Source organism: Gavialis gangeticus, unplaced genomic scaffold (genome assembly GCF_001723915.1).
Source record: "Gavialis gangeticus isolate Ggan-Ray unplaced genomic scaffold, GavGan_comp1, whole genome shotgun sequence".
NCBI classification, from domain to species: Eukaryota; Metazoa; Chordata; order Crocodylia; family Gavialidae; genus Gavialis; species Gavialis gangeticus.
The window spans coordinates 59,190,297-59,204,214 of record NW_017728993.1 but is presented as its reverse complement, the minus strand read 5'-3'; the positions used below and the strand labels follow the sequence as shown (position 1 = coordinate 59,204,214).

General features: G+C 45.7%; 1 protein-coding gene across 1 annotated transcript in view; it reads right to left on the bottom strand.

Moving 5' to 3' along the window:
* Positions 1–13,918, bottom strand: part of ACBD6 (acyl-CoA binding domain containing 6) — a 160,984-nt gene that overhangs the window by 101,017 nt on the left and 46,049 nt on the right. The window contains exon 4 of the mRNA XM_019501781.1: positions 8,019–8,101. Within this exon, the coding sequence (XP_019357326.1) occupies positions 8,019–8,101 (83 nt within the window). The remainder of the gene's footprint in view (positions 1–8,018; positions 8,102–13,918) is intronic.

Below are 13,918 nucleotides of genomic sequence, written 5' to 3'. Positions count from 1 at the left end.
CCCCTTTTTTTTTTTTTTTTTAAAGCCCCCCCCCCCCCCCCCAAAAAAAAGGAAAAAAAAGGTTCCCACCAACATCTTGGCCTTTTTGGTTAAGATCAAACAGCATTTCTGGCACCAAGGGGAGGGTACCAGGGCTGGCTCTGGCCTTCCTGGTGTCAAGCCTGGTACTGCAGTACCTGTAAGCCTAGTGCCAGCTCCCCATGAGGGGAACACCAACTCATTTCTTTAAGGGCCAGACAAAAAGTGCCCATCAGTATATCTGCCCAATATGGGCCATGTGTTTTACAGTCATACTCAGTACTAACTGCATTTAATCAGCTCCATAGTTGGTTTCCATTACTGAGCACATGATGTTTTTAGCAGCAGCTAAATGATAAACAATTTATTTAACTAAGTTTCCTTGTCTGGGAACATAAGAACAGGGGGGAAAATCTCATCTTATATTCAAGTACATACGTTATGTTCTGGATTAGGAACAAACATGTATTTTAACGCACAATTCTAAACACACAGGTTTGAAAACACTGATACTGGCTCCTTGAATGTTGATCACTTGTTGATGTACAGCAGATGATTTTGTTAGCTCTTTCAACAGCTTCATATATAGCAGACCACAAAATGCTGTTGATTTGCCAGTAGTTCCTATTAGCTGCAGATCAGATGGACTTATTACTATTCCCATTCATTCCTTCGCAGAAAATTGTAACAGACGGTTCATTCTTCCTCAGGGCTCTTATAAGTAGGCTTCCAAAAGGCTCCATCTTGCCGTGGATATTTCTTAAAGAGATTGCGAGATTTTGGGCTTCAGAGTCATTGGCTTGCTCACAATAGTCAGCTCCCTGTTTCCTCCTCAACTTCCTATTCCTGATTTTCCAAGCACCATGGCCAGGATAGAGTGCTGTAAAGGCTAAAATAGCTTGTATGAATTGATCCTAAGCTAGTGATATCAATATATGGACTAATGCAACCTGAGTAACATGGAAGTAGTCTGAACTGCTTTGTCCACAGAATTTATGACTGAATTCAGTCTCAATGGCATGCAGAAGTTGTAATCACTGTTCCCGGATTGCCAAGCAGCATCAGTAACCTGAAGTACTTTTTGCCAACCTTCATAGACCTGTAGATTGTAAACTTCCAAGTGTGATGTGTTCTTGACTACATGCTGTTATCCTCAGGCTGGACTATCACAGTGTATTCTAATGGGACTTCCTTTGAAGACCATTCCTAAGCTTCTGAAAGGGCAGAATGCAACCACCTGCCTCCTAACTGAGCACTAAGTTCTATGCTAGCAGCACCCAGTTTTTTGGGTGCAACTCAGAGTGTTTATTATGTATGAGGTGCTGAAAGTCTGGCTGCGATTGCCTTTATCCTGTGTCCCATACCAGCTGAATTACCTTAGGAGGGCACACAATGAGACATAATTTGGCAGAGTTCTCTCTATTCTAAAATTCATTGCTTCCAGCACTCTGCCACAGCCCAGGTGTGCTGAGGTCTTTTTTGACCATGGAGCAGGACATATTTGTGCACTTGAGCTTCTTCAATTGGTTTCAGAGCTAGAAAGCATCTAGCCCATCAATTGCCAAAGGAGATAGAGGCTAAAATGGGCTTGATTATTTGTGCCAAATGTTGACAACTTCATTTTACTGTCTGGATTCATCCCAAAAATGACTATGATTATAATTTCAAAAAACATGACCACACAAAAGAATATCATTTTTCTCTACATCTAGGGCTCTGGGCTTGCAGATTTTTTTTAATGTGCTAAGCACTGAGTATGTGAGGAGCCCCAGTATCCCCAAAGTCCATGGCCATGTGCACATGAGCAGGAATGTGCATTTCCCCAGGGACAAATAGCAGCAGCACATATTTGTGCCGCTGCTACCTGTCCCTGGGCATGCCCCTGCAGGTGTACTATAGTGTGTAGCAAATTGCCCTGAGTGGGGTAGGGGAGGCAGGGGCTGGTATTTAGTATAACATGCAGCCCCCGGGATCTGAGCAGTTGGATGGCCCTAGTCTAGGGAACAATCCGGTGCTCTTAGTTTAGATACACTGGCTTCAGCTTGAAAGCCAGCAAACCCAATTCTTAGGTAAAGTGGTATAACAATATTCATATACAAGCCTGTTAAACTAGTTTAAAACTGCCTGGAGAGGTTCAAAAGTGCACCTAGAAAATGAAGTACTCTTTTGAACCAGGTCAGTGTTATATGTATACAGCAAGCATTCCAAGATACAGGTCTAGTCAGTCTTCCAGGCATCCAACACAATACAACACTGACTGCTTCCATTCCCCCTGCTAACTGTTGTAACTGGCCACTGGTATATGACCAGAAATCTGCTGCCCCCTTTTCTTCTTCCAACTTTTGTTGACATTTTCTAAATCAGTAAGCTCCTTTGTCCTACTTGTTCAGCAAGGGCTATCTTTCTAACAACTGGTGGTGCCTTCACTTCATACTCAATCATGGGCCCTTGTCATGCCCCTACCCTAGCCTCTTAGGATCCCAAAGTGTGGGTTCAATATGACCCCCATTCCAGGCACCCAGAGACAGGCAAGCATACTGCAAAATATAGTCAAGTGCAGGCTACTGAACTTCACTGAACTCATGTTTAAGGGAGAAGGCACAGGTCATCTATCCCCTGACACCTTGGCAAAGCTTGGGTGCAAGCACTCTCCCCCACCCACCTAGCGCAAGGCATATTAGGCTGTCTTCTCTCCCCCCCGCCCATCCCATGGTGTCAGAGCCACACACTTCAAATGTCCAAAAAATGACCATTCTACTTGGATTGCACTGTACACATGGATCCCTCTGACCCATGACAACTGTGAACTAGATCCCAATTAATGACATTTTGGAACAGTTCAATTGTTGTGTGTCCATGTTCTTATTGTGTACTCACTTTCAGATTCACCAGCTGCTCACATACCCCTACCAGCATGTTTTATATTTTAACCCCTGAAATGCCAATTACTATAATTAAAATTAAATCATCATTACACAATTTCTCCCATGTACCCCCCAGAGATGTCTTGTGTACCCCCAGGGGTAAGCATACCAGTTTGTGAACCCCTGCTCTACCACATCATCTTGATAAATTCAGTGGTCAAGATCTCACCAGTGTCACCTGTATTGGGGCTAGTCTAACAACACTTTTTACAGCAATACAATCATGACATAAAAGTATGGTACTTTTTTCTATTAATATAATTATACTAGTATAATCTTTAACATGGATGCTGTTATACTGGTATGCATATGATTTTACTCACAAAGCTTATTCTTATACGGGAAGAGGAATACAGGAGTAATCACATTTATTTGAGTGTAACCTCATCCAAACTAGGTGACTATATTGTTTAACTATAGCGGCATGGCTAAAATGATGCAACATTGTATTCACACATAAGCGTTTAAATTGGTGAGAATTAAAGACTTGCTATATAAGATCTGGCAAAGCCTTCTAGAAGCACAACTATCAGCTTGCTGCTTATTATATGTACCTCAGAAAACATTTCTCCAGGTAACTTTGAAAATATTTAAATGTTCTATGCAAAATGTTCTTGTAAATTCTATTCAAATAAGGTATTCTTGGAAATAAACAAAACTTGCTTCACAAGTAGCAAGAAGAAATTTAGAATAATTAAATAAGAAGAAATTTTCAATGATATTCTGCTGCACTGAGCAAAGAACAGGCCTAAAATGGGAATAGATGTACTAATCCATTTAGCCTTCTATTATGGTAACAAGACTATGGAGATCAACCTTTATGAAATTCACTACTCAGCACTACCTAGTTGGTTTAAGAAACTACTGTGCTGATATGGCTCAGTTAGCAGTATTTTCACTCCTAGGTTAAAAGGTAGTGAATTCAACGACTTGAGTTCAAACCTAATGCCAATGGTGTGGCATTGCTGGCTTCTGGAAGTGCTATTTCTTAGATCACATGCTAAACCAAAATTGCCCCTACCCACATTTGTTGAATGTTTAAGTGGAAGCTATAGATTTGTTGCACTTTTCAAAAAGAAGAGGGGGGTAGCCCCAGATTCCTGGCCAATCTTTCCAGCTCAGTTAAATAGGTTGCAACGTTCAGTGGAAAAGTTTGAACTACAGGTGAGGGAGAAACTGTTGCAGCATTTCTTATTCAATCACCCTACCTTAATGTGTGGAATAGTTCATGTCTGCATTCATGAATGCAGTACCCCTGGCAGCTGGGGGCAGGGCATGGCTGTGCTGGAGGCAGCAGGAGCATGGGGCCAGGAGCATGGCAGTGGCAAGTGCAGAGCTCCTGAGGAGCTCCTTTGAGCGTATTTAAACATGGGGAAAAAGCAGGAGGAACTTGCCCGGCTGCTAGCTAGGAAAAACTCAGACCCAGTGGGGCTTATGGAAACCTGGTGGGATTCTACCCATGACTGAGCAATGGACATCAAGGGACATAGGCTGTACAGGTGAGACAGAGCAAGGAAAGGGGGGGCGGAGGGAGGGGGGATGTAGCGCAATATGTCAAAGAGCAATATACATCCTCATTGATCAGGATGGGGTCAGAGGAGGGGCAAAATGAAGTGCTCTGGGTAAGAATGCAAGTAGGGCATGGGGAAAGGGACTTGATAGTGGGCGTCTACTACAGACCACCTCACTAGGGGGACGAGCTGGACCTGGAACTCTCAGGTAAGCTCACGGAGGCAGTAAAAAGTCAAGGGACATGGTCATCATGGGTGACCTAAACTACCCAGACATCTGCTGGGAGGAGCAGTCAGCCAGGTCTGACTGCTCACGTAGGTTCCTAGCTGGGATACAGGACCTCCACCTAACCTAGGAGGTGCATAGTCCCACCAGGTGAAATGCCTTGCTGGACTTGGTGCTTGCCACAGGCGATGACCTGGTGAGAGGGTCTGCGGGTACTCAACCACCTAGGCGACAATGATCATTGCCTGCTGGAATTTACTATCCAGCGCAGGGTGGTAAAAGCAAGCAGCAAGGCAGAGGTCCTCAACTACAGGAGGGTCAACTTCTGTAAACTAAGAAGGTTAGTAGGAGAGGCATTGGGGTCTTGGAGCATCAATGAGATGGGAGTCCAAGAGGGGTGGTTGTTCCTAAAGGAGATGATCCTCCAAGCTCAAAGTGAGTCAGTCCCAATGCGCACCAAGGGGGGCAAGAGTGTTAAGAAGCCCCCATGGCTTGGCAAAGGCATCCAGGGATGCTTGAGGGCAAAAAGGAAGGCATACAAACAGTGGAAGCAAGGGGCTGTCACCAAGGAGGATTACACCTCCATTGCTCGGGATTGCAGGGAGGATGTTAGGAAGGCCAAGGCAGAGATGGAGCTAGGGCTATTGACCAGCATTAAGGATAGTAAGAAGTCCTTTTTCAAATACATAGGAAATAAGAAGGCACCAGGTAACATGGGGCCCCTACAGGATAGGCTGGCAGTCTAGTGATTGTGGAAAATGAAAAAGCTGACCTCTAACAAATTCTTTACTTCCATATTCCTGAACAGGGAACAGGACATCTCCCCCACTAGAACTGCGGATGGACCCAGAGGAGGCACCACCATGCCTAGGGTCAGGGGTGACCTAGTTAGGGAACTTTTGGAGGGGCTGGATGTGTTTAAATCAGTAGGTCCAGATGCTCTTCACCTGAGGGTGCTAAGGGAATTGGTGGGGGTCATAACGGGGCCCCAGCACAGCTCTATGAGCACTCATGGGGCACTGGCCAGGTACCAGAGGATTGGAAGAGGTCCAGCGTGGTCCCCATTTACAAGGAGAGAAAGGAGGACCCTGGCAATTATAGGCCAGTCAGTCTTACCTCGGGTCCTTAAGAAGACCTTTGAAAAAATTATCAAGGAGCACATCTGCACGAGCCCAGCAGGGGAGGTAATGCTCAGGGGCAACCAACATGGGCTCAATGGGGGCAGGTTCTGCCTGACTAAACTGGTTTCTTTTTATGATCAGGTCACAAGTCCCTGGATGAGGGTGTCGGGGTGGATGTCATCTTCCTGGACTTAGAGAAGGCCTTTGGCATGGTTTCCCACCACATTCTCTTAAAAAAACTAGGTGGCTGCGGTATTGATGCCTAAACAGTCAGATTGGCTAGATGGTCGCACCCAGAGAGTGGTGGTGGATGGGTCATTTTTGACCTGGAGGGATGTGGGCAGTGAAGTCCCCCAGGGCTCAGTCCTTGGGCCTGTACTGTTCAACATCTTTACCAGAGATCTGGATGTGGGTGTGGAATGCATACTATCCAGATTCGCTGATGACACTATGTTGTGGGGCGAGGTGGGCACGCTGAAGGGGAGGGACAGAATGCTGCATCTAGGGAGCAGGAACCAGTAACACACCTATAGGCTGGGGAACACCCTTCTTATCAACATGGTGGCAGAAAGGGATCTTGGAGTCATTGTTCACTCCAGGATGAACATGAGCCACCAATGTGAGGAAGCTGTCAGTAAGGCTAACCGCACCTTGTTGTGCATCTACAGATGCATCACAAGCAGGTCCAGGGAGGTGATCCTTCCCCTCTATGCAGCATTGGTCAGGCCACAGTTGGAGTACTGAGTCCAGTTCTGGGTGCCACACTTCAAAAGGGATGTGGCTAGCATTGAGAAGGTCCAGAGCAGGGCCACCCGCATGGTCAAGGAGCAGCAGGGCAGGCCCTACAAAGAGAGGCTAAAGGGCCTGAACCTATTCAGCCTCCACAAGAGAAGGCTGAGAGGGGATCTGGTGGCTGTTTACCAACTCACCAACAGGGGGACCAGCGGGAAGTTGGGGGAAGTTCTGTTCCCCTGGCCACCATCCGGGGCTACTAGGTATAATGGCCACAAATTGTTAGAGAGAAGGTTCAGGCTGGACATCAGGAGACATTACTTTACCGTTAGGGCTGCCAGGCTCTGGAATGGGCTCCCAAGTGAGGTGGAGCTCTCTCTCCTACCTTGGGGGTTTTCAAGAAGAGGATGGACAGATATTTGGCTAGGCTGATATAACCCCTGTACCCGTTCCTGCCTGGGGCTGGGGGTCAGACCTAATGATCTGTTTAGGTCCCCTTCCAACCCTAAGCACTATGATACTAAGATGCGGGTTTGGCATTTGTGAATATTTGAAACCGTGAATGCTGAACCTGCAAATAGTGACGGTTTCCTGTATTTAAGACGGGGGGTGGTATGTGACCATAAAAATAAAAAAAAAAATCTCTGAACTTCTGCTTTACAACTGCATGTATGTGTGCGTGTCCATGTGCATATGTGTATACAAAGATCAATAAAACATTATTAGCATTGTGATTTCTTGATCAAAATGATGCAAGATATATAAACATGACAAGGAAAATGTGCAACTGTTTCTACAAAATGAGACCACATACTACTGAAGGAAACTTTCATTTCACATTTCCTTCTTTCTTTCTAACTAGAAATGTAATGTTGCATTCTTGCTGATTTCCCAGTTACTTCTTTTCTATCTTCATTCATACACTACATGCCCATCAGTAATCTCACCTTTATTGTGCAATCTTAAAATAAACTGTCCTCATTTAGTAACTAACCTAGTTTAAAAGCTGTCCCTTTATCACAGATTTCAAACACCAGTCATTCTTGTTTAGTAAAGGCATTTTTACTATGGAAGCTGTAGAGGGAAGAAATTTTATGCAACACAAGGCACAGATTCTATATTAAGACAAACATATAATTGTAAAGCCTTTATTCCAATACACAAATTCTGTATTTTTCAACTAAATAACTGTATTTGAAAGAGCTACTTCTGAAGGGGCATTGATAAAAGAAGAAAATCCTTGAGTTGTGTAAGTACAAGAGAGAAAACCCTGCCCTTCCCCCGACATCTCCCATGAAAGAAAGATTAGTACCTGGCAGCTATACAGACAGTTATTGATTTAAATGATTATGGACCCAAAAAGTTCTTTCCTGTCATTTATTATCCTGTTATAGTTGCCACTGCACTTGTACAATGTAAAAAAGATGCTTAGCAAAATTAAACTTAAAAATATTGTTGGTAACTAAAGACCAGAGGAGGTAGTCACCTGATGGTTTCTTCTTGATACAGTGAGCTGACAACTGGGCCTCCAAATGTGGTTTTTCCTCCTTTTCCTTTCTTCTCTGTGGTCTGAAAGAAAAAATTGGTAGGGTGGACTGCTTTATACTGTAACTTCCCTTGGGGGCAAGGGAGATTGGGGAGGGGGGGAAAAATGAGGAGGTGGGGCTGGATGAAAATGCTGCTGTGGGATCCTTCTCCTTATTTCCTACCAACTTGCTCCAACACTTTATGTCTCTGCGCCCCTCATTCTACACAAAAGGTGGAGGCCTCTCTCCAAAAAAACCCAAATCAATGCTCTTCTGAGCAAGCTACAGCTGGGAGTTGCTTGAGAGGTACACAATGTACCTCTTCTTTCAACTCCTCCACTCATTCTTTTGAGTGTACCGCCTTCCCAGCAGCTTTGGCTACTTAGGACCCAAATGCTGATGCTTTGTGAGACAGCATAACATTATATTACTAGACTGCAAAGCTCGCCTTTATAAATCTATTTAATATAGATTTAAATTAAATTCTATCATGAGCAGCCTTTCCAAATGATTTACTCCAAGGAACTCTAGGAATCTTAATTATTTCTACCAGAATAGAAAAGAAGAATTAGAATACCAATTGATCAATATATAGCCCAAGGCCTAGATTTAAAAAAAAAATTACTAGCAATTTTGGGTGCTCAATTTAACATGCCATAAAAAGTGGCTTAATTATCAAAAAGTACTAAGCATTTACTCCCTGAAAATCAGACCCCTTCAAAAGTGTCAACTGGTGCATCAAAAGCTATATTTATTTTTAAAAATATGAAGCCAAAATTTGTATTACCAGTTAAAACAATTCTCAATTTACAGTGGTAACATTTTGCAAATATTATCAACTGAAAATGTGAATTATTACTACTAGACCAAGGGTGGCCAACCTGTGGCATGTGTGCCACAAGTGGCATAGGTAGCCTCTGCGTGGTATGTTGCAGATCAAGGAGGGAGCAAGGAACACAACTGCAGATAGATCAGGGAGAAAGCAAAGCAGCAGAACTGGCAGGGGAAGGGGACTGGAGTAGTACTTGGGGAAGGTGTAGTGCTTAATTTGGGGGAGGCCTGCCAAAAACAGTTGGCCGCTGCTGTATTAGGCAAATGCCATGTTTCCCAGCCACCCTGCTTCAATCAAAAAGGGGAAAGATTCATCTCACTCCAAAACCAATTACCAGTAATGATTAACTTACAATCATTCTGGGAACTACATAATCTCCTAAAACAACAACAATACAGGGAAGGTCATATCCACTATACAAGTTATAAGTAACAGACGTAATTTACCATTGATAAGATCCAAAGTACATTGTTGTACTGGAGAAGCTACAGTGAAGGGATACTGTTGCGTTCAAATGCATTTGAAAAAGCAAAGGCCTTTCCCTCTATTGCTACCAGCAGCTTAGATTATTCAAAGTAAACAAAAAAATACATTTCAGCATGTTTACTTTTTCTATCTATTAATAAATAGAAATAAATAAGATTAATACATTCTATTTTCAAACTTTCCTATACTATGACAATACTGTAATATTTGAACTGAGATTTGAAGAAGGGTACTTGGCACCCAGAAGTTAGTCTATATTCCTCTCACCTATACAGTTTGCCTAACCAAAAGATATCACCTACAAAAACCCTTTCCTAAATGTTACAGGCATGCTTGTTCAAAGAATTAAATGGTAAGTAAACATTTTAATTGGCTTTAGGGTTTGTAAAAACCTGCCCCAAAACTTAAATTTTTGTCAAATTTCATCCAACAATGAGCCAAGTGCTTTCTCTTCTATTCTCAAAAATAGTCGTGTTAAAATTAATGGCAAAAGGAACTGCCCCACTATTACTTTCATTTCTGATATGGAGAAACATTGAAGAATGATTGCATACAACTCACAGACAGAAGTATCTTTGAATTTCCATTATAAATAAATCAAGTCTCATGAAAAACATTTTCTCCTAAGTTTCTTCTCATCATTATGATCTAATTTCAGGTGCACCATGACTGCATACCTCAGAGATCATCGCCTAGTACCTGAGTCCGGACATGAGAGAAGATCAAAAGGACTTCTACCCCAGATACAAGAATTTTGCTAACTAGATGTACCTACGTGCATGACATTTACTAGCAATTACTTTTAAAAGGAAAAGAATGTCACATTTATGAAGATCTTTAACATTTCTCACACACAAATTAAATGATGAAACACTGAAGACAACACTCTCCCAGGATTAACATGACTTCCAGAAAACAGCTTGAAAGTTATAAGCAGCTAGCCCTTGCAGTCTTTACTTGTTAAACATGAAGAAATTCAACTAAGAGAACAATGCATATAAAAGTTACCATAAAGACTGCAGATCATCTACAGGCATCTTCCCTACTTTTATATGATCCTAGTTTAAGAAAGTACTTAAGCATGTGCTTAACTATAAAGCATATGGGTAGTCCCATTTCTTTCAATGGGAACACCTACACTTAAGCCACAGTTGTACAACTGGAGGCCTGTAAGAGGTTAACATGCAGCCTGCAGGCTCCTGTCCACCCACCACTTTTCCCACTGTCCCTGCTGCTATGGTGGTTGGAGACACTGGGTTCCCCCTCTCTCCTGGTTTCTGCCCCTGCCCCTGATCCTGCACGGGGAACAGGACCAGAGAGAAGTCTGTATTGCCTAAGTTCTGCACACAGCTGAGGGAAGAGGAGTCAGGCTAAGTTGCCCAAGGGGAGGGAAGGGGAGAAGGCTGCTTGCACGGTGAGGGAGGGGAGGGAGGAGAAGAGAAGATGAAAGACCCAGAAGGGCGTCCCCTGTAGTGTACAGTCCATGCAATATGTGGCCTAGGGGTCTGCAACCCCCCTCCCCCTTACTGCCCCCCAATGCCCAGAAGTTGAAAGTCTGACTTAAGCTTATATACATACTTGTTGAGTCTTTTGACAAACAAAGGTATTATTATAATGGCAATGTGGAAGTTGGGAGTTCTGATATCTTCCCTGAATAGGTTTCACACAGGCAAACACTCAGTCCTCTAAAAAACAATTCAAATCCTATGACAAAGCTGTTCATTAATATTATTATTCTTTATTTCATGTCAAGAGAGGGTGGCTATCCTGACACAGACTGTTTTGATACCCAAATCTTTGGTATATTCCTTTTCAAAATATGCATTTCTTATCCCTAGTCTTCACATAGATGTATACAAGTTTTAGAATATAATTCTTAAGGTTCCATATATGAGTGATGTCACCTTATAATTATTACTTTATTCTTCCAACAAGAGCAGATATTATATCTCCTTCCAGTCTCACCCAATTGCAGCTTGTGTTTACTTTTAATTTTACTTATAAGCAAAACCATCTAACCCCTGAGTTACCAAGAGCCACAGGCCCCTCCAGCCACATGCTTTGTGGGATGCATACCCTTCCAGCCCCCTGCTGCACCATGCAAGTTAAACGACAATTACATTTATACTGTTTGCCACTTACCTTCTACTGTTTAGTGACCTCCAGCGGGAATGGCCCTGGCTTCAGCCCCTTACACCTTCACTGTGTGCCCAGTGCTGCATGGGCCCCAGGCCACTGACAAGGAGCTGTGGACGGAGAGCAGCAGTTGTGGCCAAGCTGCTAGGGGGCACTGCCCAGATGTGGCTTCCCTTCACCTCAATGGGCAGGGGCTGGGGCTAAGGCTATGGAGGGAGCCAGGGGTGCAGCAGACTTCTTCTGTGCCCAGATCCCACTGCCATAGGGAGGGGGGGAGGTTCTGGGCCACAGTAGAAGGGCCTGGACATGGTAATGGGCTGCCTGTGCCTCCTGCCACACTAATGCTGCCATGGCCTGGACCTGGAAAGGTCTGTCGTCCTGCTGGGCCAGGCCCTCCCCAGCTCACCCTGGCGGAAGGAGGCGTCTGATCTGGTTCCAGCAGGGCTGCCTCAGCCAGACATGCTGCATCCTTCCCCATCCTACCCATGGTGCTAAGGCCATGCAGGGCCTGGCCCAGGCCTGAGGCAATGCTGAGTGAGAAGCTGGCTCAGACCAAGGGGAGGCCACGGCAGTTGGAGCAGGTGGCGCTGGGACTGAGTGGATGCCACTGGCCCCTCCAACAGTGAGCACAGCTCCAGGGCATTCCCAAAGGGCAGCAGTATAGCAGGGATCCCAGGGGAATCCCTCCAGCCTGGGAGGCCACTACTGCAGCCCTAACGCTCCTCCTGGGATCCCTGCTGCACTGCCACCCCTCAAAAACACCCTGGAGCCACGCTCACCATGCGAGGGGCCAGCGGTGACCTATCAAACCCAGCACCACCTGCTCCAGCTGCCATGATGCCTCCTCAGGCTGAGCCAGGTGCAGGCTCACTCCCATCTCAGGGCTGGGCCAGGGCCTGCATGGCCCCAACACCACAGGCAGGAGGGGAAAGGGCACAGCATACTGGGCAAAGGCCACCCTGTAGGGACTGGCCCCTGCTCCCCCTGAGGCAAGCAGGGGAGGGCCCAGCCCAGCAGTGTGGAGAAGACTTCTAGGTCTAGGCCATGATGGCACAAGTGCAGTGGCCAGTGCAGGGAGCCTGTTGCCTGTTTTTCTGCCTAGGCCCTGCCACTGCAGAGGTGCCAGGCAGGCCCGTTGTGGGGCTAGAAGTCTTGCTGCTGTGGCAGGAAAGCCCCAACTGACTCTTGTGGGGGGGCCGGCACCTCCCTCCCTCCCTGTGATGGCAGGATCTGGGCACAGGAGAGGTCCACAGCCTTCGCCCCATGCACAGCCCCAGGCCCGGCCTGCAGAGGTGAGGGGAAGCAGTGGCTCCACAGCTGAGCTGTGCTCTCTATTGGCTCAGCTGCGCCCTCCACCCCCTGCCAGGGGCCTGGTGCCCACACAGCGCTGGACACCCAGTAAAAGCTTAAGGGGCTGAGGCCATTTTCTGTTGCAGGTCACTAAAACTAGGTGGCTAGCTATCGGTTAACCAATTAACCAATTTAATTAATGGAGGTTAGGCAGATAATTTTTTTAATGATATTTACTTCCCTACCATGCAGGCGACCCTGAGCCATGGGACACCAGCCCCACGTGACACGCACCCTCTCCACCATATGGAAGGTGCTCACTGCACTGCACTTCACTGCACCAAAACCTCTTCGCTGCACAGGGTCTCCAGGTTCATCGGAGCCCAAGGGCTGCACTCAGCCCTGTGGGCCAGGCTGCCCCACCCCACCCCACCCCCAGGGGCAGGGACAAAGAGGAGGTCAGAGGAGGGAGGGGGAGCCTGGAGACCCCAGCAGCAGAAGAGAGTAATAAGGAGAGCAGGACCCAAACCAGGAGCCGGGGGTTAACCCCTTAGAACTGGGATGTGAGGTGCAGGCTGCCTGGTGAACAGTCATGACTTACAAGCATCAGCCTCAATTTTGAATTTCCAGGCTTTGATCATTTCTGCTCTTATACCTTTGGAAGCCAACAGACAACTCGCACTGGAACCACTCTGCAGTTTGCACCCCTGCATCACTCCAGCTCTCTGTACTGCAGGAGGGAACCAATTCTCAAAGGAGGGAAGGATGCTTCTTTTCATTGCCACTGTCCTATCAGGTTCCTTTATTTGTCTGCCCCTACCCCAGGAGCAGTGAGGTTCTACTAAATTAGCATAATCACCAATTGCTCTTCTAATGCAACACTTGGACTTGCCAGCTACAACCATCTACTTTTCAAAGAGGACTGGTCCCCAGCTGCTCTCAGTGGAAGGTAGATATTGGCCACCTTATACCACTGAACCTATTCCCTCTTAAAAACTTTGGCTTATTATGCATGAATTAAGAGGCATTGCATGCCCTCTGCTCTATTTATATATACTACTAGCAAATTGCCTGTCAAGCATGATGGGGGAGGGGAGGGGAGGGGAGGGGAGGGGG